Genomic DNA, 24,700 nt, shown 5'->3' with positions numbered 1-24,700 from the left:
TCTGAATCTCGAGTAAGATTTTTTTAATGATTACAACACCTTCGTTTTGTATCCTTCGCATGCGAGAAAGTAAAAATATTTAAAAAATTCAATTGAAATGATGAAATTTTTTTTATTGCAATTGATTTAGCTTTTTGTGTGTGTACTTGCATGTGAACATATTTGGCAGAAGAATTATTTATTGTGCCTTTTGTGAAAAATTATTGTAAATTGTAATTTCAACAGATTGAAGACAGCAAATTTACAGATATTTCACACCACTTGAATAAAGTAATGGTATTCCAAATCAATTGTCAATGAGAAAAACCTGGTAGCATGGAGTATCAGCACTTCATTGGGATGGCAAGTAGTGGTTGTTTATGAAATGCCATAGCAGTTTCTTTCTAAACATATAAAATTGCTTAAACAGTTGCAATTCATAACTTCAAATATCTAAAGTTTGTATAAATGATAAAGCTAGTGTAATCTAGATAAATCCAGAAAATAAGCCACTGGATAGATAGAAAGTTTGGTAGATTGGATTGGATGTTGAACTTGTACATTGATCTTATTAACCGAATCTCATTCGCAACAAAATATAGGCACTTTGTGACCTATATTTGTTGATCCGATGTATAATCTGATGATCTATGGACTACGTTATTGTCTGCCTTACAACACAAATATTTCAATTACTTAAGCCTAGCTTATAAAACATTCTGAACTATTGCTGAAATAGTTCTCAAATTAAAAATTTTTAGTCCTAATTTTATATGTCATCGGAAACAATTTTTTTTAACTGCTCATTGCTAGAAATGCCAATTCTGGTGGGGGAGCACCCCCATCAAAACATTTTTAAATTTTTAAAAGCTATTGGTATATACCATTATACTTAATATTTTATCATGTTGTAATTTAAACATCTTGTTCTCTTTTAAAACACCATGCCGACATTTTAATCATAGTGCATTTTGACACTTATTCAATTTTTACGCGCATTATATTTTTATATATATTTTAACCATACATCTGGCGCAGTATGGTCAGAATTGGCTCTTGCGCCATTAAAACCCACAAATCCAATCCAATCCTTCTCAAAATAAAAAATCCTCGGAAAGAATAATGAGAATTATGAGTTTTTTATGAGAAAAGATTAATATCACCATTGAGTAAGAATGACTTTATCGTTAAGATATTCATTGTAGAAATAGTTGTCTGTCGTTGTTATTATTTCCCCCGCTTCTGTCTTAGTGTTTTCTATAAACCCATAAAAAAAGAAACCTTTAGAAGAATTATTTACTTTCGATGGTTTACTAATATTGATAATAATAATAGTAAAAATAATACTAATTTCAACGTTTAATGATTAATCTGTTCTAAATGATCAACTTTTAAATACTTCCAAGGGCTGCATTTTTATGTTCGAGATACATGTTCTATGATCAATTTCTGAAAAACATTTTATTAAAATCTAATTTATGAAAACAAATTTAATTAATATCTCGTATGTGTAGAGTAATCGACTTAAAAGTTCGGAGAATATAAGTAAAGATACTTTAACTTATGCTTATTAAAGCTTATAAAACCTTTTTAAGCACATTCGTTTCAAATATAACCTTCAGAAATGCGTAACTGTTTATTTAACAATAAAAAACTTTATGCGTAAATAATCAAAAATGAAATAAAGATTAAAATTTCACATCTCTAGCCTGAAAGACTGTGGCATGAAATCTATATTGTTATACTTGATTTGTAATTCTTAATTTTTTTAGCTATTATATTTCATAGGTAAAGAAATCTTCAAGCTATTTATTACAGATGAAGGAATGTCAACATAAAAAATTACTTTACTTACTTTATCATTAGAGTTTTTATAATGTATTTATAATGTTTTTTTATTTCACTAATTTACATTTTCTCTTGAATTATAACAAAATTATATAAAATTCTATACATTTTATTAGATTCGATAAAAAACATAAGAATGAAATTGAATGTTATTGAATTGAATGTCCAATAACATTCAAAATTGAATGTTATTGGAATGCCAATCTATTATTTTTTAATTAATGGTTATTAATAAGTGATGGCTATTAAGGCAATACTTATTCCTCAATGAAATAGGCTACTTCTCACTTCAATAGTTAGTGAAATGATGTATTATCACTCTTTGCATGGAAGAAGTTTGAAGTACTAAAATTTAAAAAAAAAACATTTCCCAGAAATAAACAAGATTACTTTTACCTTAGATAAGATTTTTTTATTTATTAAAATGTTGATTCAGAGTATAAAATAACGTATCTAATATCGTCCGAATTTAGTAAGAGAAAGCCTAAATAATTTCAATAAATTGATAAATTAAAATCTAAGTATAATTTCAGCCTTATTCAAAATAGACATTGACTGCACCAGGAATATTATTTATTTCGATGAAGCTGAAGATGTGACCAAGTCTGTTCTGCATACTTTCGGCCCCTAATTGTTCCCCTCTCCCCCCTCCTATTTTTTATTGCACTTGTCACATGACAACAACAACAACAAGTATAATTTTAATAATCGCTTATCAGTTAGAATTTATTACACAATAAGAGCTATATTCGAAATTTGATTGTTCCAGAGGCTCGTGTTCCAGCGTATTTAGAACGACTTTCGCTTGAAGAATCTAACAATTTATTGATCATATACCAGTTTATAAAGATTATCCTGTTAATAAAATATTTACTGATATGCTTAAGGTGTATGTACACACTTGAAACTTCGAAAATCCTTCAAAATATCGAATATTTTTTTATTGCTTAATAATGTTTTCTGATCCTTTAGCTTTCAAACGATACTAAAATGTTGTCCATATTCGGAATATTTCTCGAGTTATAATTATTTTTCTTGAGGTGCTTTCATTAAAAACCCTAGTTACGGTGTTTATAAAACTCATTTTATGAAGAATGATATTTTCCCACTATGTTGCTTCATTCAAACAATCATAACTCAACAAGAAATTAACTAAATACATCTATTTATATATCAAAATAATCTGTATGAAATAGTAGATGTTTTGTGCCTCAATCAAAGTTATATTTATAGAAATAAATTTTTAATAGCTATTTAAAAGTTAAAATGACAGAAAAAATCTCGCTTTTTCTATTCATCGTTGATGAAAAAATTGTTTTAAAAAAAACTATACATTTTTATAACTTGTTTGAGGCAGACAACATCAAAACTAATATTAGGAATCATTTCCAACTAGAATTGTGTGTCTGTACAAATTAGAATTTAAGATATCATGTTTCAAAAAATAGGCTAATTAGCTCATTAAATATTATTTAATTAATTAATAATTAGTGCAATAAAGTTTTTCCTCATTGAAATGAATTTAAACATATATTAATAACCTGCTGTGAAAAAACTGGATTTTTAAAGTTAAAATTTTAAAAAAAATCTTCAAGTGTGTACGTACACCTTAAAACTTAATTCATTTGGAGAACAAAATCATTTATGGAGAATACAGTTAGGTATTCACAATAGAATTAGAATATTTAATTCAAATCTAATTTGTGAAATTTTATTACATCATAAAAGAAAAAGAAATTCAAATCTCAAGGCTATTAAAACAATTTAATTAAGTACTTACCTATTAAATAATTTATTTGCCCAAGGAACGATGAGGGAGGAATGAAAATAACTGATGTAAAAGCTTGAAAATTATATTCACATCTTTGGTTTTCGAAGTTTTTTTGAAGATGGATTGTACCTGCTCTTTAATATTAGCATTGAGAACGCGTGCTTATATTTTGATGTAAAATTATCCTTAAACTCAAAAGGAAACCTGACAGTAAGAGATGTGTGTCGATAAGAGAAGAAATAAATGATGTTCTCATAGAACAATGGAAAATTAGATGCAATTGATTTCTACGTAGTTATTACTTTTTAATCCAAACAAGTTATGTTAAATTTACGTTTGTTTTTTTAAACTAATGCTCGACATAACAAATCTTTTCTATCATTATACTATCTGCTAGTATGTTGACGTAATCAAAATGTGAAAGCAACTACAATTTCCTGGAGTTTTTTTTCCTCTAACGTCTTCAGAAAATAACTGAATTTTATGTCATATTAACATAATCTGCATAATGAAGATGTTTATTCGTAGGTATGTTTCTGTAAAAGTCAAAGGTCTGTCGTGTTTCCAAATATAAAGTTATTGACAAGATCAGATGAAGGTCATTGGCAAACATTCAGTCTAGAATACAGTCTATACAAACACAATAAAATTAATATCTGCTTGTTTGTTTGAACCTTAAACCTTCCTACATTTCTTCCTTCATTCTTTGTACTGATTATAAATAAATTTGGTGCATAAAAAAGTGCACACTTTTCTAACAGGGGTGAAATAGGGCTAAAATATTTTAAATTTTCCGCCTTAACTTTGGAATATATCCCAGCATTAAAGCTATTTAAACATCAATTTGAAATTCAAAAACTTATCCTTGTATTAGTATCGTTTCCATTTTCATGTAAATATTTCTCTGATATTTAACAATTTTGGCGAAAAAAGAAATTCAAATATTTATTAAAACAACTCTTTTTTTTGTTGAAATATTAAAATTATTTCATTGTTTAATCATATGAATCATTTTCACGATTTTGCCAATGCTAAAGTTGCTTTCTGCATACATTTATATTTTTGCTTTTTTGCATAGAAAAACTTTATGTCATATGCGTGTGCAGTAATCATTGTGTTTTAAAACGTTGCAAGCTCTTTCACTGTTTGATCTAATTTTGCCTATTTTGTCTTATATGGTCGAATTCATCGCAGTTGTCTAAGTCGCGGTTGGATTTCAAGGCGAAAAGTTGATGTCTATTACAATATAATACATATCGCAGCTCATTTACTATTAGTAATTTTTGACAAAAAACATCAATAGGAGGAATAATCAACCATATTTACCTGATTTATCACCCTGCAACTTTTCCTTATTCTTAAATCTTGAAATGTGGAAATATCATTTTAATGCTATTTTGACCATATAAATTACATTGATGCCTCTTCATTTTCAGTAAACTTCAAGTTTAATAAAACTGGAGCCTTATTTAAAATGAAATTCAAAGAAAAAATTCATTATTTCTATTACTTTTAATAGATAAAATCTTAAAAGTTGGTCTTCACAAACTTAGTAATAATTTGTTCCCAAGTCGTAATCTCTTTATTATTTTCTTTAATTAAATTCAAAAATTTATTTCATTTTTTCCTTAATAATAAAACAAACAAGAATAAATACAACTCAACCATTACTGAAAATTGTCAAGAATCTACTGAATTTTATCAAAAACTATTCTACTTTGGCGACCAGGTGGTGTTAGAGATATTTGCTATATTTAATTTCATTTCGATTATTTAGATACAATTTCATGTCCGAAATTGTCAAACATTAAATCCGTGTTACTTTAATTATCTTACGTATGATCTATTGATTTCATCCAAGAACTTTTCTAATAATCTAAACTAGTTTCATGAAATTTGTATTAAAAACGTAAATATCCAATTCATTTTTTATCTACATTTAGTGATACTGTATAAGGTGTGAGTAGAATCCCGGGTTTTTTTGGTCAAATTCAAATTTATTGAAAAAAATACTTATAACTAAGATTAATAATCAAAATATTTGCCATTACTATCTATGCCATTTATAGGGTAGATGGCGAATATTTTCGAGAGAGAATCTTTTTGGCTTCGAATCAAAATAACCATAGAACCATTTTCGTGAACCGCTGATTATTCAAATATGACGACATTGATCTAAATAATCAAAAGGTTCCAAGTCTGGAGAATATTTGCATGCTAGACAACTTCCCAGCCTAAAGAGAATATGAGTTCATGATTTTTTTCCCGTTGCATGTGGAACAGCATGTCACATGGAACAATATCACCCGCAAGTGGTCTTTTTCTTCCCAAAGTTTATTTTTATGAAATTAATATATTAAAGTAAGATTAACTAGTTAATTAAATTTAATATATTTATAAAATGATTAATGCTATAAAAATTAATATGTTATAAAATTAATATATTATGTTCTATTATGTATTAACATGTTTTAATAATTAATATGTTAAAGGAAATAGAAATAAATTGAAATTTGTTTCACCAAGTGTTTGATTTGGGATTCATTCGTATGAAAGAAAATATTGTTGCGAAATATATTTAAAAATATCTTTTAAAGTTAATTAAATATATATTGAAGAATTTTACTCCAAAAAACTTGGTATCACTGAAAATGGACTTTTAAGGGCTTTAAAAAAGCATGAAAATTGTTTTTGTGCAATAATAGTTTCGAAAGATATGGCGAAAAAATATCAAAATCTAAGTTAAATTTAAATTATTTTGATTTTCAAAATATTCGTCATTAGGGACATATTCCATTCGTCATCAGGGAAATATTCGTCATCAGGGACATATTCCCACCGACCAGAATATATCTATATACATAGAATATTTGCATGCTATATATATATATATATATATATATATATATATATATATATATATATATATATATATATATATATATATATAAAGAGAGAGAAAAGAAAAGATAAAACAACTTGTTGCAAATGCTACAAAATGATCAAAAGAGACTACAAAAATAAATATGTTGTTAAATATACTACCCTGCAACCCTTGGCTGATACCTTTGCAGCACAATGAGTAATGCCCTCGAATTCATTCATTTTTTATTAACACTTACAGAGCTATAGTAAAGAAAACAGCGAGCATATATTTCTAAAACTAAAATTTGTAGAATTTTGAATTAAAAAAAAATAGAGAATTAAAAATAGAAATGTTTTGAGATTTTAAAAAATATAAAATGAGATAAAAGATATTTATAATAACAGTCTGAAGTGATTGGAGACATCGTTTAAATAATCCAGGGTGTCCATAAAATAACTTTCTTTGCATTTAAGCGTATGTATATAATACTAATGAACGAAAATCAAAATTTATGCACTAGAAATTTAAGTGCCTAGAAACTAGAAATTACCTGGAGATAAATTACTATTAAAAAAAACTTGCTACAAATAGCATCTTAACAAGAAAATTCACAACAAAAGTAGTTAAAAAATTCACAAAAAAGAAAGATTTCGCTGTGTTGGAATATAATAGTCGGAAATCAATAATTACAACGAATGTAGGGAAAGTGGATTATGTAAAATTTCATGAATGGTAAAGTGATGAAAAATAAGCATAAAGAACAGAATGACTTACATTAGGAAACTCGCTAGAAATATTCTTTTATAGATCATCATTAGAATCACATGTGCTATATAGTCTTTATTAATAAGATTTCTCATCATTAATTTTTTTTTTGTAAAATTCATCTTCTTATATCTTTTAAAATCCGTATATAAAATTTGGGTTCAATCGTTCTTTGGTTTCAGATGCAGATATCCCTAAATAAGGAGGCTGTCTACTAGCAACCCTGTATTTTCCGAAGCACAAAATCAGAGTAATTTCAATTCATTCAATAAATTTCTTTCATTTTTCTTATCTTTCTGTAAGAAAAATTCAGTGAAATTCGATTCTGACAAATTCTTCTACACATTATGATATTTAGAAATATCATAATGTAATTCATATCATTTCTTCTATACTTTACGATATTTGAAGCTGGGGTGGTCACCCTAAAAATTTCTCGCATTTTCTCTCAAAAACGTTTATCCCAGAAAACATCTTGATGGTACTGGTATAGAATAGTTTTAAAATATTAATCTTTGGCGTCAATTTAGCTTTCTTAATGGCTTTATCTTGTCATCCTTGGCGAGTTATTTGGTGACTAATTCCTGGAATGCGGTAAGTAGTATTGGGAAATCGAATTTATGTTTTATAGCCGCGTTATTCCCAAACAATGGAAGCAAAAATTTGACATAAAGAGACTACAAATGTCAGAGAATCACATACCAAATTTGATCTATTTAAGTCATTGCGTTTTGAATGAGATCCTTTCCATGCTTGTAAAAGTACAGATCTCGTGTTGATTTGGTTAAAAATTTAGTAGGTGTTTATATTAGAGATATTAAATATCGGTGTAACAAATCTTATATATCTAGCTCTGTTCGTTTTGTTTTTATCATTTTAATTTATATTCGAACAGCCAAATAGATAGACTTTCTCTAAATCGATTTTGCTAAATGTCCATTTACACTGCGTAAAACAAGCAGAAGGACATTCTTTTTCTGTAATTTTCTTTTATATTTTTTATCCTGGTTAATAGATTTATATATAGATTTTATTTAACAATGTTTACTTTATTTCCATGATAAAATAAAATAGCTACCACTATAATTAGAAATACGAGAATATATGATTTGCAGTGTGTAAAAAAGAAGAAGGACACCTACTATATTCTTTTTTTTTTTTTGGTGGAATGTGCACGAGTAGAAAAGCAAGTTTATACATTTTTTAAATTGTTTTTTATCAGCAAAACGTATTTTGTTAAAAAAATTCACTGTTACTTTAATTTCAAAATGCCTAGAGGTATATCCTTATACCCTTAAATGATTTTTAAAAGGGTCAAATTGTTGCATATAAAAATAAAGGTAAAAAAAGTATTAGAGAGATCGCTTGTATACTTCCACGTCAGCCCCAACAGAGTTGCTAACTTTATTAAAAATCCAAACAGAAACGGAATAAGAAAGAAGACTGATAGTCCTAATATATATATAAAGTTAGTTTATTATTTTATTTATTTACTAGCTGACCCGGAAAACGTTGTTCTGCCATATAAATCAGTTCTAATGAATAGTTTGGTTGTTAATGAAAAAATAACGAATGCATTGTAAGTGTGTGGGGATGGGATCTATGACAGAAAGAGGAATCGAGCGCTGTAGACGATGATCGTCGATAAAAACACCAACCATTCATTTTCTCAATACAATGTATTTCATTCTTATCACGAACTTATACATTGTTTGATCTCTCAAATGATAAAGGTAAAGTGAAAAAAGTAATATATTTTTTATCCTAAAGTATAAAAATGAAATAAAGAAAATCAATATTCATTTCCAAGAGCAATGGAGTGTACGATATTTTTTGTCAGTCTGTCTTTAGCTAACACGAATACGTTCGATGGTTTGCCCACTCGAGAGAGAACATGCCACGTATAATTAATTGTCCTCGTGAAAACATGTTGTGCCCAAATTTAAGCCGCAAACAGACATCGTTTGGCCTTGCGACTTATTGATTGTCATTGCGAATGCCAATCTAATAGGAAATGGAACGCTTTTGAATTCAATTGGCACGTCTGTGAGAATCATTGGAATTCGTGACACCAAAACATTTTCGGCTCGGAATTTGCCATTCAAAATGATGGCTTCGATAACGTTTTTCATTAATTTTTCAATGACCAATCGCGTGTCATTGCACAGCAATGGTGGGTTCCAATTCCGAAGTAAAATAACCAGAGATCCAACTTTCAGTCTTAGAAGGTGTGGTGACATGCCTTGCAAATCCGGTGAGTTCAAAAACTCTGTAGGATAAGTAGGTAATTTTATGCATCCAGTATTTTCATAGACAGCAACTTTCCCATTGCCGATATCTAAAAATCGGTCCGAGAATATGTCAGCAGATGGATCTTGTAACATTTGGACGCGCAAGTTTATTTTTAGCTGAACTTTTACAACATTACGCCACAGTGGCGAGGATTACAAGCAAGCGTTGATCTCATCAGCGTACGTTGAACGCGGACACGGACACTCTAATTACCTAGCCTTATGAGAAATACTTTACGATCTATTCTCATACCTATCAAATACACATAAAAAATTTCATAAAAATCGGTCGGGCCGTTTTGGAGGAGCACGGACACAAACACCGTGACACGAGATTTTTATATATTAGATTTATTTTTGCTACAGATGTATTTACAGGTTTTACCATTCATCTTTACTTTGGCAGATATATATATATATATTTTTTTGTTACCAGAAATTTCATTTTCAGTGCATTTGAAACAATACAAACTTACCTTTTTTTTTTCGTATATTTGTTCGGTGTCTTCTTTGTATGTAGAAATAATGACTGACAGTTTTTCTCGTTTTCCGTTAATATTATTGTTTATTTCGCTCTTTGAAATTATAATTCCATGCATTTCGAAACGTTTTTAAACTATGGAATAGGAATATCTTTCTTCAGAAAACGCAAAAAATATCTCTTCACACACCGCTTGTTTAAATGCAATATTTTGCAAAAAGAATAAATTTAAAAGTAGCAGGCGATATTTCTTACTTCCAATAATAAGCTGTTGCCACAAATTTTTATTTCAAAGTATTTGTTGTTTTTGAAAATTATTCTTGGAAATCTTTCTAAAATATGTAAATAATCTTTATATATTCTGAAAATATTATCTCACAAATATGATTAATGTAATAAACTACCTTAAACATAAAAAAAAATTCTTATTTTAATGATACATCATTTCCCTTCAATTTTTTCTTTAATTTTAACAGCGTTTTATATTTAACTCGACAGATAATCTACAAAAAAGTTTTTATTAAGATAAAATTCAAATTCATTCAATTTATTCCATTGTTTCATCAAATAATTCAATCACGTATATTTTGCCAATAAAAATAAAATTTAAAAAAATGTCTCTCTTTAAAGATTAATTTCGTGGTATGTTCTTCAGTTTAACATGTTTTTTCGCAGTACATGTATTTTTTTTAATTTGCATGCGTAATAATTTCATTCCATTAAGATGTCGGACTAACTGAAAATTTCCAACGCATTTTAATGATTTTTTTTGTAGTTCAAACGTTTATTTTCTCTAAACCGCAAAATTAATATACCAGTTAAAATACACTAAATACACTTAGTATATATTTATTTAAAAACAAAACTATACAAGGACACTTTTCAACATTTCGACTGAAGTCGAATAATCTGAAATGGATGTTCAGTCGATTAGAGTATTGAGCTGTTCTTTTGATTTTTGATTCCAGCTCTGTAATAAATTTCCTTTGATCGGATCCAACTGAAAGTGTTGCTGAAAACAATTATATCTGAAAGAAAAATAATATTTTATTCAAGTGTATTGATTTCGAAAATAAGATTTTTAAAAATGCTTATTTTATTATTTTTATAAAGCTACAGTTTGCTAAACAACTGAAACTTGTATGTTGTAAGTCTCTTTTTTATTATAAATATAGTAAATATAGATAAAATTATATATCTCTAATATACTGTTGTATTTTCAATCATTTATCTCTTCTCTTTCTTTCCTATATTGTTTCATAATTACTCCTAATTAAATTTTAAGTTGCCCTCAAAATTCATTGCTTGTTTCCAACCATTTCTGTTTGAATATGCTTTTAAGGGAACGATGGACTCTGTTAAGTTAGGAATGGAATTCCATTCTCATAGAATGGAATTTCTTATGCACATGTATTGAAATATATATACGTCAAATATCTATCTATCGAACCCTGCCGGCCAAAGACTCTCCCCGTGTGTGGTGGCTGGCCCACGTATAAATCTGCCGTGGTCACAAAGTCATCGATGTCGAGAGTAATGCCACTGGGGGTACTGGTTCAGAGGTGATCGTTCTCTGATTCATGTCTAAATTACGATCTGTGGATGAGTGAATGAAATGCATGAATGATGTCCGCCCCGTAAAAAAGGGTTGTGACGTATGAGTAGCTAAGTCATACTCTTGGCTCTAGTTGGCGCTACTGAGAAAACAAGAGACGCTCATTCAGCTTAAATCGTTGGCAGATAACCATGAGCGGGCTTGTAAATTCCATAAGTCACAACACACACAACAACATATCTAACAAAAAACTTTTTAAACAAAATATATTATTTTTAAAAAAATTAATTTTTAAAATATTTCTGGTGACTTTTAATTTTACCATATTATCCCCATATTATTTTACCATATATATTTTTTTAAAAATAATTTTTAAAATATTTCTGGCGACTTTAAATTTTACCATATTATCTTATATAAATTTATTTCGAAGAAGAAAACTGTATTTAATTTTCTAATTACAATTAATTTTTTAAGAAATTAATTGTAATAGTTAATTTTTTAGAAATATTTTTATGCACACGCATAATATATATATTTTCATAAGAATTTTATGCTTTCCTGAACTAAAATTGACTTTTAAATATCTAAAAAAAATTTGAAACATAAAATATATACTCTATTTTTTTCAAGTTTAACCGAAATCTTTATTATCAATTTTGTTTAATATCCTCAAAAATTGAGACACCTGGAGCATTTGAAAAATATCCAAATCTAATTAGAATATAATTTTGTGAAAAGCCATTAAAATGCACTGTTTTTTCTCTAGGCTCTTTAAGTCTATATTTTATTGAACAATATATTTTATAAAGCTATTTCAGTTGAATATAAATATATATTTGATAATAAAAAAAAATTTCACATTTCTGTTTATTTATGCTTATTTCAAAGTCTACTGGCCCCTTAAACTCAATCAAACAGAAAACACTTTTATGATACCAAAAGGTGAGACATACTCGTAAACGGGGAACAACAATTCACAACCAAATTCTCATAACGTTACTGTAGAGCCGCTAATCTGAAGCAAATACTTGTGTCCAGTAAGTCACAAGAGTCTGTGCTGAATTTCAGATTTTGCGATCAATGGGCAACATTTGCCAGACTTGTCTTGAATATGATTTCCCTGAATAATCACTCCAGGGGTGATTATTAAAATTAAATTATTAATTTATTTTTTAAAAATATTCATATCAATTGAAATCTTTTAAAGAATAACTAAATAAATAATAATAACAAAATAAAAGGAAATGTTCATATATTGGCTCTCCATAAATGTTTTATTCGTATCAGCCGCCTTTGGCGATCAGTTTGTTCGCCTAGATTATTTAATTTTTAGACTGTTGATTTATTAATATAGGATGAATTTCCTTAAAACAACATTTCACTTTATAATTTCTTACGCCTATTTCGCATGAATTCAATTAAAACAGCTTACTGATGTACATTACGATACAAAATGTACGTTTTACGATATAAAAGGGGAAATAAAATCTGACTCAGGATTTAATAATTGGCAAAAGCACATGGTTGAATGTTTTTATGATGAGTTGATATCCCATCATAGCTTTCAAAAATGTTATTTCAAATATTGTATATCAAATTCAATTAAAAATAATATTGAAATTAAATGAAAAATTACATGGAAATGAAATTTATATCATTAAAAAGGCTCTTTTTTGTATATTAAGATAGTACATAAAGCCTTTTTAATAATATAATCATTTTCGAAGATATTAGTATCAATTACTTGTCATAGGTAAGTCATAACTATTACTGCTAGATTTAAGATTTAAATACGGCGCCAAAATTGAAAACATTTGGAGTGATTTCTCGCCAAATATAATCGTTCCCATTTTTTATTTCAACTTTAAAAAACCATTTATTAATATTTCTGGTACACTCCCAGGATTGTAGATTTTTAGGGAGTTTTTGGACTATTGGCATAATTTTAACGTGCTTGGCGAGAAACAGTACATTAATCTTAAGTCTTATCAATGTGCTGAAAGCTTATAAGTCAGTTAACAACTACGCTACCCGGGCAATTACTTTTGTATTGTGGTCATGTTACTGAACTGCGAACTGCAAGGTCCCAGGTTCTATCCCCGTTCATCACAATCCGCCACATTGGTGACCTTGGACGATGAACCATCAACCTTCGTACAGATGTTGTGGCGCCATGTACCCGCTATCAAAGTCGTCAAACTCAGTTGACGCAGCATCAGCAAACACTCACCCACACACGCTCGCCATAACGCTTGGCGCTACTCAAATGGGTACAGGCGCATTAGAATCAATAGCTAATACATCACCACTCAACAATCATATCGTTCGTCTCACCTCCGACTCACTGGAGGAAGAGTCTGTGGTGAAAGCTTGTAAGCCAGTTAACAACAAAGCTACCCGGGCAATTGCTTTTGTATTGTGGCCATGTTACAGAGCTGCGAACCACAAGATCCCAGGTTCTATCCTCGCTCATCACAATCCGCCACGTTATCCAGCAAAGGTTAAGCCTATTTTTGCGCTTCACTGTTTGAAGCCAATTAGATGATTTTTTTATATAGTCTTTCCTCTAACTGGATATCCTCTTTGGTGATATGGTAAAGTATATTCAACACAGTTTTAATAATATTTTGAAGTCCTGTTAATTAGCTAAGGGAAGCGTTTGATTTAGTGCAGCTGTAAAGATGTTCAACGACTGCAGCCTGAAATTTGTAGGGCATTTTGCTTATATACGAGTGTTCAAATTTGACAATTAGTAATAAGCTCCATTTCTGCGCTATGTATGTTAGAATTTTATGCATGTAGATTACGTATTTTCATATAAATATTGTTGTTGTTTCTTATGGCACTTGCCATGGACAAGCCCGCTGTTACGAAGACAGCGATTTTAAGCCGGTGGGGAGGCGTCTCTTTTTTTATAGTAGCGCCATCTAGGGCCAAGAGAACGACTTAGCTACACACACGTCACAACCCGTTTTACGGGGTGGACATCAATAACGCACTTCATTCACTTATCTACAGATCGTAATTTAGACCTGAATCAGAGAACGATCACCCCTGATCCAGTACCCCTCGTGGTATTACTCTCGACATGGAGGACTTTGTGACCACCACGGATTTATACGCGCGTCAGCCACCAAACACGCGGGAACTCTTCGGCCGGCGGGGTTCGAACTCGCTACCTAAGGGACGCGAGCCTAATATAAATGTTTATATAAATTATAACATTAATGCCGGCGTCCTGGCATAGGGGTAGCGCGTCTTCCCCGTGATCTGGGCGTCCCGGGTTCGAGTCCCGGTTTGGGCATGGTTGTTCTTCTGTTGTTCTATCTGTGAGATGTGTGAATGTGCCCTCCTGTAAAAAGGGGTTGTGCAAGCGAATGAATGATGCGTGAGTGGCAAAGTCGTACTCTTGGCCCTAGTTGGCGCTGCTATAAAAAATGAGAGACGTTCCCCCTCAGGCTTAAATCGCTGTCTTCGTAACAGCGGGCTTGTCAGTGGCAAGTGCCATAAGAAACAAACAAACATAACATTAATATTTTCTGTTCTTCAAACTATAGTAAAAAGGTGAAATTGAATTCTACTCACAATTGCCTCGTTTCTCACATTTGAAGCATCCTTTTTCTGTTTCATAACAGGTGTCTATTCTTTGTTTGGGAATGATCATTATGGGCTCTGAATCTTCTTCAGATTCTCCTTTGAAATGCACAGAAAAATCGATGTCCCTGGACTTTGTTTCGAATTCCCATTCTAGATACGAATTCTCTTCCGTCACCTTGAAAGTTATTTCTTCTTTGGAGAATGGCATCACCGTAAATTTTTGTACATCGGGTTCCAGAGCTAATTTCTTCTTTCCCTTTTGCATGTAACAGTCTTTTGGGATGGTCTGTCCACGCATTATCTTCATAAAGAAATGAAAAATCATAAATTGCAGCAAAGTGACGTGAAACAAAATGGAACATTTTTTTGAAAGATCATTTAGAAAAGATATGCATGTGCATTGATCTTCAAAAATTATTTGTGGATATCTAACATTGATCACTTGTCGTAAATTAACTGGACGTTTCTTTTCAATTTTATTATATTTCCTTTCTCTCAAAGCAATTGGACAGCGTGAGCATTTTACAAATTTATGAACACGAATGAAAATATTTTATCTTATTATTTACTAGTCATATTTGGTGCCTAAGTAGCTCTTCGAGCAAATTCGTTAAATTGTTTAAATGTAATAAAAAACAAGCAGCACTATTAAATGTAATATAATAGTATAAATAATGCAGCTATTTAGAAGAAAATTTCTTAAATTTTAAAACGATATAACATTTAATTTTCCGTTATTTTATTTTCCCAAATTATTACAATAAATAAATAAATTTTAAAAAATTCCATAGTTTAGCTTAATATTTAAGTAATCAAAATTAAAAAAAAAATCACTTCTAGCTAAGCATTTTCTTCCTATAAAGTATATAAATGTTAGATTTCATATCTGTATGTCAAACGGTCTGGCCTGCAGAGTGCCAACATACACACAGACAAATTCATGTGTATTATTAGTATAGACTATTTCTGAAGCTTCAATACATTATCGCTTATTTAACATTTTTTTTCTATTTACTTTTGAATCGAATCCGTCATTCTGGTTAATATTATAATATTATTAGGAAAATATAATGTAAACTACAACGATGCATTTTAATATATAATTAATTAATTGAGCTAAAACTATTTGTTTGAAAAATTCTTATAAATTGGTTAATAAAAGCAATAGTTTATAAGAAAAAAATTAAATTAAATATCATGCAATTTTATTTACAGCTTATGAAATGTTTTCTAAATTTTTACAATCCTAGTTTTTGATAATCCAGGATTTTTTAATACAGACTTGTTCTCTTGTAAACATTTTTTTCTTTTGCTTTAAATCATCTAAATAAAGAAAAATGATTAAAATCTATCCTGCTAAAATACAAAAACAATGAGAATTTTTTGATACACACATGCATATTGTGTAATAGAGAGCGACATTAGTTGTAGGCTTTAAAAAATTCCTCTCGGCTAGCTGGAAAGCATAGGTAAGATTCCTTTATATTTGAATTACTACCTAACAACATAAATTGTTAAATTGTTGATGTTAGAAACAGTCGAAATTGGGGTATAAAAATCAACTTTCAATCCCTAACTTATAAGATATTGCAGTTATGGAAAAACTTTAAATACAAAAATTGTTCGTTTTAAAGGAATGCTGATTTGGCTAATTGGAAAAACTTTAAATACAAAAATTGTTCGTTTAAATAGAGTATTGATTTGGCTAATTGAATCTATTTTTCTATCATCAATATTAAGAAAATTACAGTGAAATGCAAAATTCCACTCCCCCCACCATTCCCTTCCCTCCTGAGTTAGATGGGTCATTTATGAATTCCTCCGAGATTTTCACAGTGGTTTTTGGTTCTTAGGTCCATGATCGTTGAATAAAACTGAAGAAATTTTCCCGACTTCTTGTCATGAGAACTAATGCAATAGGTAGTCTTCCTATAAGTATCTATCTAAGAAAACGCATAATAAAGTTTGTCATATAACTGTGTCATGGCGTTGATTCCTTTCATTGTTCATATTTAAAGATTAGTGAACCATTAATAATTTACTTCTAAAACACTCATGTATTGTAAAATAAGAGCCAAGACTTCTATTACATAAAATTATATATTATCGTGGGACAAAATGAAGGCCACGGTGGCCTGGTGGTAAAGTCCCGGCTTGTGAGCCGTAAGGTTTCACGTTCGACACCCGTTTCCACCGATGAACCGTCGTGTAAGGGGGTCTGTTGCACGTTAAATCCGTCATGACAAACGTGCTTCCGCTGGTGTGATGTGGCGTGGAGAGGGGGGTGCCAGCTCAGTTGTCGTCCTCGTCGTCTGACCGCGGTTCAAAACGACGAGGTCCGTCCCCAAATCGCCCTCGTGTTGCTTTACAACGGGACGTTAATATAACTAAACTTGGGACGAAATGCATTATGGAAAGACTAGACAATGTAATCAATCGTTTTAGAAATATATTAGGATAGTTTGAAGACCTGGAACATTCTGTTGGAAATATAACTCTAATCATTCATCAAAAATCTTTCAAATTTTGTCAGCTCAAATGTCGTCCTCATCATCCGATGGCGGTTCAAAAATACGAGGTTAATCGCAAAATGGCCCTAGTGTTGTTTTAAATCAGGACGTTAATATAACTGAACTGAACCGAAAACTATTTATGGATGAATCTGAATACTCACAAAAGTTTCGCATAGAGGATTTCCATCCGGATCCGTTCTGGTCCCGCCAAGATATGCGGGCAGATCGTCGGCATCACTGTCCTCTAACAGTACCTCCTTCCAACCATCTGTATCAAGTGAAAGATTAATAAAAAAAATTTTAAGGAAAACATGTCATTCTGAATCGATTTGATACGGAACAAGCCATAGAATACATGGTTTGTTATGACAGGAAAATTAAAGGTTTGACCGCATATTTTTGCAAATATCTTAATCTTATATACTTCGATGCATATCTTTGTTATGAATACATAAAAATTAAAAGTGTAAAACACAGAGATATAAGAACAATTTTGTTTATACATTTATACATATTAAAACTGTTCATAAATCTTCTAAATCTGATTTCTAGGTTATTTCTAACTATTTTGAGTTCAGTTATCTAAAATTTGACATTCTAAGGGATAATGGTGAGCAGAAATAAATAAAAGAAGAAAGAAAAGTGATGGCTGCATTTGCGAAATTCGAAATTAAAATTAAAATAAATTTGAAGTCGACATTTTGAGCAATATTTGATTCACATTATAGATTAAAGACACATATTATTTTATTTCATTATTAACCTCCTTTGGCGACCAGCCGGTTCGCCAATCTTAATGCACGTTAAAATTTTAATATATAAATATTTTATGGAACTCCCATTTTAATTGCTTCTTCATTAAAATATTTTAAAACTTCAAATTTTGATAGTGATATAATTCACTCAAAATATTATAAAGGCCTTCATCCATAACGTAATATGTATCTCTCTCATTTTCTGTTAGCTCCAGTAGAATTTATGATTTAAAGTGGAAATGATTAAACTGCAATATATATATATATATATATATATATATATATATATATATATATATATATATATATATATATATATATATATATATATATATATATATATATATATATATATATATATTACTGAAACGAAGCATTTCTTTTAAGATATGAGTACTGAAAACAGAGTCGCTGAGTATTTAAACCTTATGGGCATTAAAGAATATTTTTTTAAATTTATATAATATCTCAAGAAGATTTCAACAAAATTTTCTCACATTCATCGTGAACAGATCGATTCATTAACAATGTTTAGTTTTAAATGCATCAAACACTAAAAAAAATAAACAGAATCGTTTGAAATAATCTGTCGAAAACATATTAAACCTTCAAAACCAAGTCCGTATCCGTTGTCAACAATCAGAACACAATGCGCATGCGTGAATTTTCAACGCCAATTATGGTAACGCAAATGCGTGAATTTTCCACTCCAGTTGGGATAACGCTATGCAGATTAGAAATTTTTAATGTCCTTTATTGTGTTTTATTTTAATTCAAAAGTACTTCAGAATGAATCTGAAAGATCAATTAACTAACAATGTTTAATTTTAAATCCATCAAACATTAAGAAAATAAACAGAATCCTTTGAAATAATCTGCCGAAAATTTCTTAAGCCTAGCCTCTTTAGCGTGGGAAAAAAACTGATGCCTTACTTATTTGACGGTGGGGAAATGAAAAGATTTTTTTGGCGGGAAAGTTAGTTTTTAATTAATAATTAAAGTTCTAATTAAAAATTTGAAAAACGGGACCCCAGGTGCACATTCCCGATCTCCAAGGTGTGCATGTGCCAAATTTGGTAGTTGTAGGTCGAACGGTCTGGCCTGTAGAGCGCCAAAACACACACACATTGAGCTTTATATAAGTATAGATAATCTACCATTGAGGGTACTTCATAATCGAGGATGAGTAGCTTCCGGTATGGTAGTTGGTTCTCATAACTCTTGTGGATACAGAAAAAGTGGGGGTTGGCTTCTTCTCATAGATGACGGGACATACTTCTTACGTGGACGGTGTTGGCCCTTAGGACTCAACCATGATTCCAGCCAGTGTTTCTATTACGGTGGTGCGGTCATTCAGATTTTTCCATGTGGCTTCGGACAAGTGAGATTAGCTGGTTAAAAGTACTTTATTTTAATCTTTTTAGATTATGAACAATAAAAAATCATGACACTTTTTTTTATACACCGTACATTTGTATCACTAGGTCATTGAAATTACCCATCTCATGCAGGTTGTTTGCTTTCCCTCTAATCATATTAAATTTTTCTCGTCTTATCTAGACCCCCGCGGGGCACCCCGAAATGAGAATGAGATGCTTCCGGGATGGTGGTTGGGTCTCGCCATCCTGGAGGGTACACAAATAGGTGGGGGATCTGACTCCTCCCATGGACGTACTTCCTTCGGGGAGGGTTGTACAGTGGCCGGTGATGGCCCTTAGGATTCAACCACAGTTCCCACCAGTGTTGCTGTTGCAGAGGTCCGGTCATTCAGTTTTATGGTTTAAATCCGTGTGTCTTCGTGAGAGGTCGGAGTCAAATGGCTGACTTCCCGTCTTATCTAATTTACAACTTATATTAGCTGAAGATAGAACTGAATCAGCGAGAATAATCTCTCCAATACCTTATTGTATAGTACTCCTTTATAAAGGTGTAATGGATTCATATAAAATTTTGGAACTTATGTAAAGTCATAAACTACATAAGTGTTCAGATTTTTATTTTTAAAGTTCCAAATGAAATCAGTATGTGATATACAGCTATAATTTCAGTCAATACCAAATCTCATTGATATCTAAGTCGCTGAGTTTTGGAGTCCCAGCGTTTATATGTATATGGATATACCAATAGAATGTTACTTATTGTCGAATTTCGTTTAGAATTTGATACAGATCGAACTCCATAAGCTACATTTATGTACTAAATTTTATTCAACTGGTTCTTTGCAGTTTGAAGTTCACTGTACTTAGAAACTGTCCTCAAATGTATTTGGACAGTCGGGCAAATAGACTTCATCCGGAAGTATTCTGTTCGGTAAATATCATAATCTAAATCTGTTAATCGACATTTAGCAGACGATTCTTTTTCAGACATTTTATAACTGCTACTATTTTTATTCTGTTAAAATATTATTAAAAAGTAAAAGCAAACGATTTTTTCTTTGGTAAACATATTTTGTTAATATTCTTTTGTTTATTTTTTGTATAATAGCTGATGAGGAATTGTAAACCTTCTGGAATCTGGCAATGCTTGTAATATACGCTGTTATGTTGAAAAAATAAACAAGTCGATGGAATTCTAAATTGCTTGGAGTATTATTTTAGTTTTAAGAATTTAAGATGCTCTGCAAGCTATAGTTTGAAGCTTAAGAGAACGGGTAGTTTTCTAGAAAGCATGCAAAATATTCCGCTCAGAATTTGCAAGAAATCTACAAATTAAATTTCAAGAAGACATTCCAAATTTCATATATCTAGTTTAAAGGGTTTTGAAGTTATCATGTTCATAAGAAAACAGGTCGATAGACGTCACACTTTAAAAAAATATGTTTCCAAAAATGCTTCGCGCTCAAAAAAATTTGTAAAAAAACTAAAGTCAGAATTTTTTGAAAATTATTATTATTATTATTATTTTTTTTTTTTTTTGGCACGCTTTGTATAAGAGAAAAGAAAAAGGAACTCATATATATTTTTTTAAAAAGAAATTCTGATAGCTCTTAACTTCTAAGAAATTGCAGTTATCGAAAATTCAAAAGTAGTTCATCTAATAAGGCGCTAATTTGGCTGTTTGGATTTATTTTTCTATCTTCAATATTGAGAAAGTTATAGCAACCATCTAACTCTCCGACCCGCCCTAAGGCACACGGATTTAAACCATAAAACTGAATGACCGGACCGCCACAACAGCAATTGGCGGGAACTGTGGTTGAGTCCTAAGGGCCGTCACCGGCCACGGTACAACCCTCCCCGAAGGCAGTACGTCCCGTCATCGATGGGAGGAGCCAGATTCCCCACCTATTAGTGTACAATCCAGGGTGGCGAGATCCAACCACCATGCCGGAAGCATCTCATCCTCATTTCGAGGTGCCCCCCCCCCGAGGGTCAGAAAGTTATAGTAAAATGAAAATAACAATTCCCCACTATTTCCACCCCCTTTGAGCTAGATGGATCATTTACGAACTTGTTTAACATTTTTACATTCCTAACAATATGTTCCAAGCCAGTTAAAATCCAAACAAAATTGCACTCATGTTCACAAGATAACATGGACAAAGCGTTATGCACATATATATGGATTATACGCATAAACTTTTGAATGATAGGTGGTTTTGAGTTCGTTATATGTTACGCTTATATAAATGTTATACGTTTATATAAGCATTATACATATATGCAAACTTTTGATCGAAGGACGGTTTGGGGTTCTAGGAATCATGATTGGTGAAGAACTAAAGAAATTTTCCCAAAGTCTTGTCATGAGAACCTTTCTAATAGGTATTCTTCCTATTGGAATCTACCTAAAACTCAGGTAATTTGAAGATAAAGCAGATGTTTCTTCTTCTAAGAATTGCATTTTAATTAACTTCTCTTGAGAAATATTTTTTGTTGCACTGATCATTTCTGAAAGGATGTACTGGTGGAACTAAATATTGAATGTGCGTTGCATCCTTCATATAGCTTGGATTTCTCTCCATGGGACCATTACTTGTTCTTTCATTTCAATTTTAATTCAAGTATTCAACTCATAAATCACTGTTTTGAAGAATGAAGAAACATTTCTTAAATTAATTTCATGAGATTTTTTAAAAGCATTTGTTTCACTGTTAAGAAACAAATTGGACCAATTATACAGAATCCACAAAATATTGCTTTCATAAACATTACATCAAAGTGAGTTTTAACTAATATAATTTTCTGAAATTTATATTACCATTCTTTTTTCATTTGCTCTGACTTATTCAATCAAATGACTTTAAAATTAAGAAAATTCATTTTCTTTTAAGACCCACATTCATGCAAGTATTTGGAAATTTATATTAATATTTAAAAACTTTTATTTTCATTTAGATTTTCTAGACTGACTTTGAGACAAGATATTTAAAATAATTATATTTCCATAGAAAAAAGAACTGATCCGTGTCATAATTGCGCCATTACAAGCATAAAATCCATTACAAGCATAATCCATACAGATTATGCTTGTAAATGAATAGTGAAATTAAATATCGAATGAGCCATATAATAATAAAATGCAGGTTATATTATTATGCCTTGTTACGCCATATTCTCTCCTTCCTTATTAAGTGTAATGGATTTCAAAAATATGGCGGAACGGCTTATTTTATAGTAAATGAGCATGAATTCACACCTTTCAAACAAATAAATACATGTAAGACAGTTACTAAAAGAACACTACCTGAGCCATAGATTCGCACTTTGTCAATGACTCTAGGCGGAAGGATTGGTTTCACTGCGGCATAGATCCATGAGAAATAGAAGGGGGCTAAAAATATAAAATAATAAGAAACACTTATTAAATAACATTTTTAGCTAATAGCGTTTTAATTAGAATATTTGTTAGCTATAATTTAAGAGTAAAAATTATAAAATGCTTATTATTGAATTTTAGTTTGCAATAAATAAAGTATTTTAGAAAGATAAAAGCGTTTACTTTTTAATGACATTCAGGCTTAAAATTCAAAAGAAACCAGCGGCAATGGTTTCTTCCAAACTTTCTCAACACTCCCCCTGCCCCCTTCTAAATAGGCAAAATCCGTTCCACACCTTAACATTTTATGTATATCTTGAGCCAAATTGTAATCAATACGAATGCTCAGAGTGTCCTGTATATAAATGTTATGTTATATGCTTCGTAGAAAAGAGAGGAAAAACAAGTTTGTATTCTGGACGATTTTATTTTTCAACCAACTGAAATTAATTTTGGCATTAGAGTTAAAATTTTAGTAGCAAGTTTTTAAACACCAAATTTTGTTTAGATAATTCACTGAGTATTTGAGATAAAATAATATTGAGAACAATAGATGCTCAAATCCTTGACTAATTTGATTCAAGCTAGTTTTTTTCTCTACACTTTAAATTATGAAATATGCAGTTTATATTATGAAATATGCAGATTAGATTATAAAATAGCGTTAAAGATAAAAGAGTTTTCTTTTCATTAATGGACTTCAGCCATTAAAATTCAAAAGAAATTAGCGACCGTGATTTCTCCCAAACTTTTTTCAACCGCTCTCTCCCCTCTCAAAAATAGGCTCATTCCACCCTCCCCCCACATTAAACAGTTTAAATCTTGGTAAAAATTGTAACAGGTGCAATTGCTCAAAATGTACTACATATAAATGTTATGTTATATGCTTCGTAGAAAAGAGAGGAAACAGAAGTTTGAATTTTGGATGCTTTTTTTTAACCAACTGAAATTAATTTGGCATATAGTTAAAATTGTAGTAACAAGGACGCACACCAAATTTCATTTATCTAATTTAGTGCCTATTCAGGGCAACGCATTTATGTATATGAGACCAATATATGGTCATTTCCTTGATTAATTTAATTCCAGTTTGATGTTTCTCTGCAATTTAGGGGCTAAAATGTTTTCCAAATTTCCTTTATCTTGCCTTTTTCATTATTGCGTTTACATGCGTGCGAATGAACAGACCAACAAATCATCAGCCCATAGGCAGATTTCATTTAAAATCGGATATAGACTTGTATTTAGATGCTAAAACTGTGTGCCAAATTCCATGGATTTAATTCTTTACGTTTTTTAGCTATTCTATCTGCTATCCTTACTCGGAGAGGCAGTGGGAGAGATTTTTTTTTGTTGATGGATTTTATTCAAATTCTTATTCTTTCAATTTTTTTTCAGACCTCCAAATTTTCGTTCTTCTATTTCAAAAAGTGTTGAGTCATCCCGAACATTTGAATCAGATTGCCAAATAGATATGATTCATAAAAAAATCGTTAGGTCTGAAGCATGAACTGT

At 30.5% G+C, this 24,700-nt stretch overlaps 1 protein-coding gene across 2 annotated transcripts in view; it reads right to left on the bottom strand.

Annotated features, from left to right (window-relative positions):
- Nucleotides 1-10,834: 10,834 nt before the first annotated feature.
- The window catches only part of LOC129969380 (retinal-binding protein-like), a 50,788-nt gene continuing 36,922 nt past the window's right edge, over nt 10,835-24,700 (bottom strand). For both annotated transcript variants that reach the window (XM_056083934.1, XM_056083933.1), the window contains exons 10-13: nt 23,114-23,200; nt 17,831-17,937; nt 15,145-15,457; nt 10,835-11,029 (exon numbers count right to left, since the gene is read on the bottom strand). In XM_056083934.1, the coding sequence (XP_055939909.1) occupies nt 10,932-11,029; nt 15,145-15,457; nt 17,831-17,937; nt 23,114-23,200 (605 nt within the window). In that variant the 3' untranslated portion in view covers nt 10,835-10,931. The remainder of the gene's footprint in view (nt 11,030-15,144; nt 15,458-17,830; nt 17,938-23,113; nt 23,201-24,700) is intronic.

The sequence above is a fragment of the Argiope bruennichi genome, chromosome 5 (assembly GCF_947563725.1).
Source record: "Argiope bruennichi chromosome 5, qqArgBrue1.1, whole genome shotgun sequence".
In the NCBI taxonomy this organism is placed as follows: domain Eukaryota; kingdom Metazoa; phylum Arthropoda; class Arachnida; order Araneae; family Araneidae; genus Argiope; species Argiope bruennichi.
Note: the sequence above shows the minus strand (reverse complement) of the source record. Positions and strands in the feature narration are given on the sequence as shown.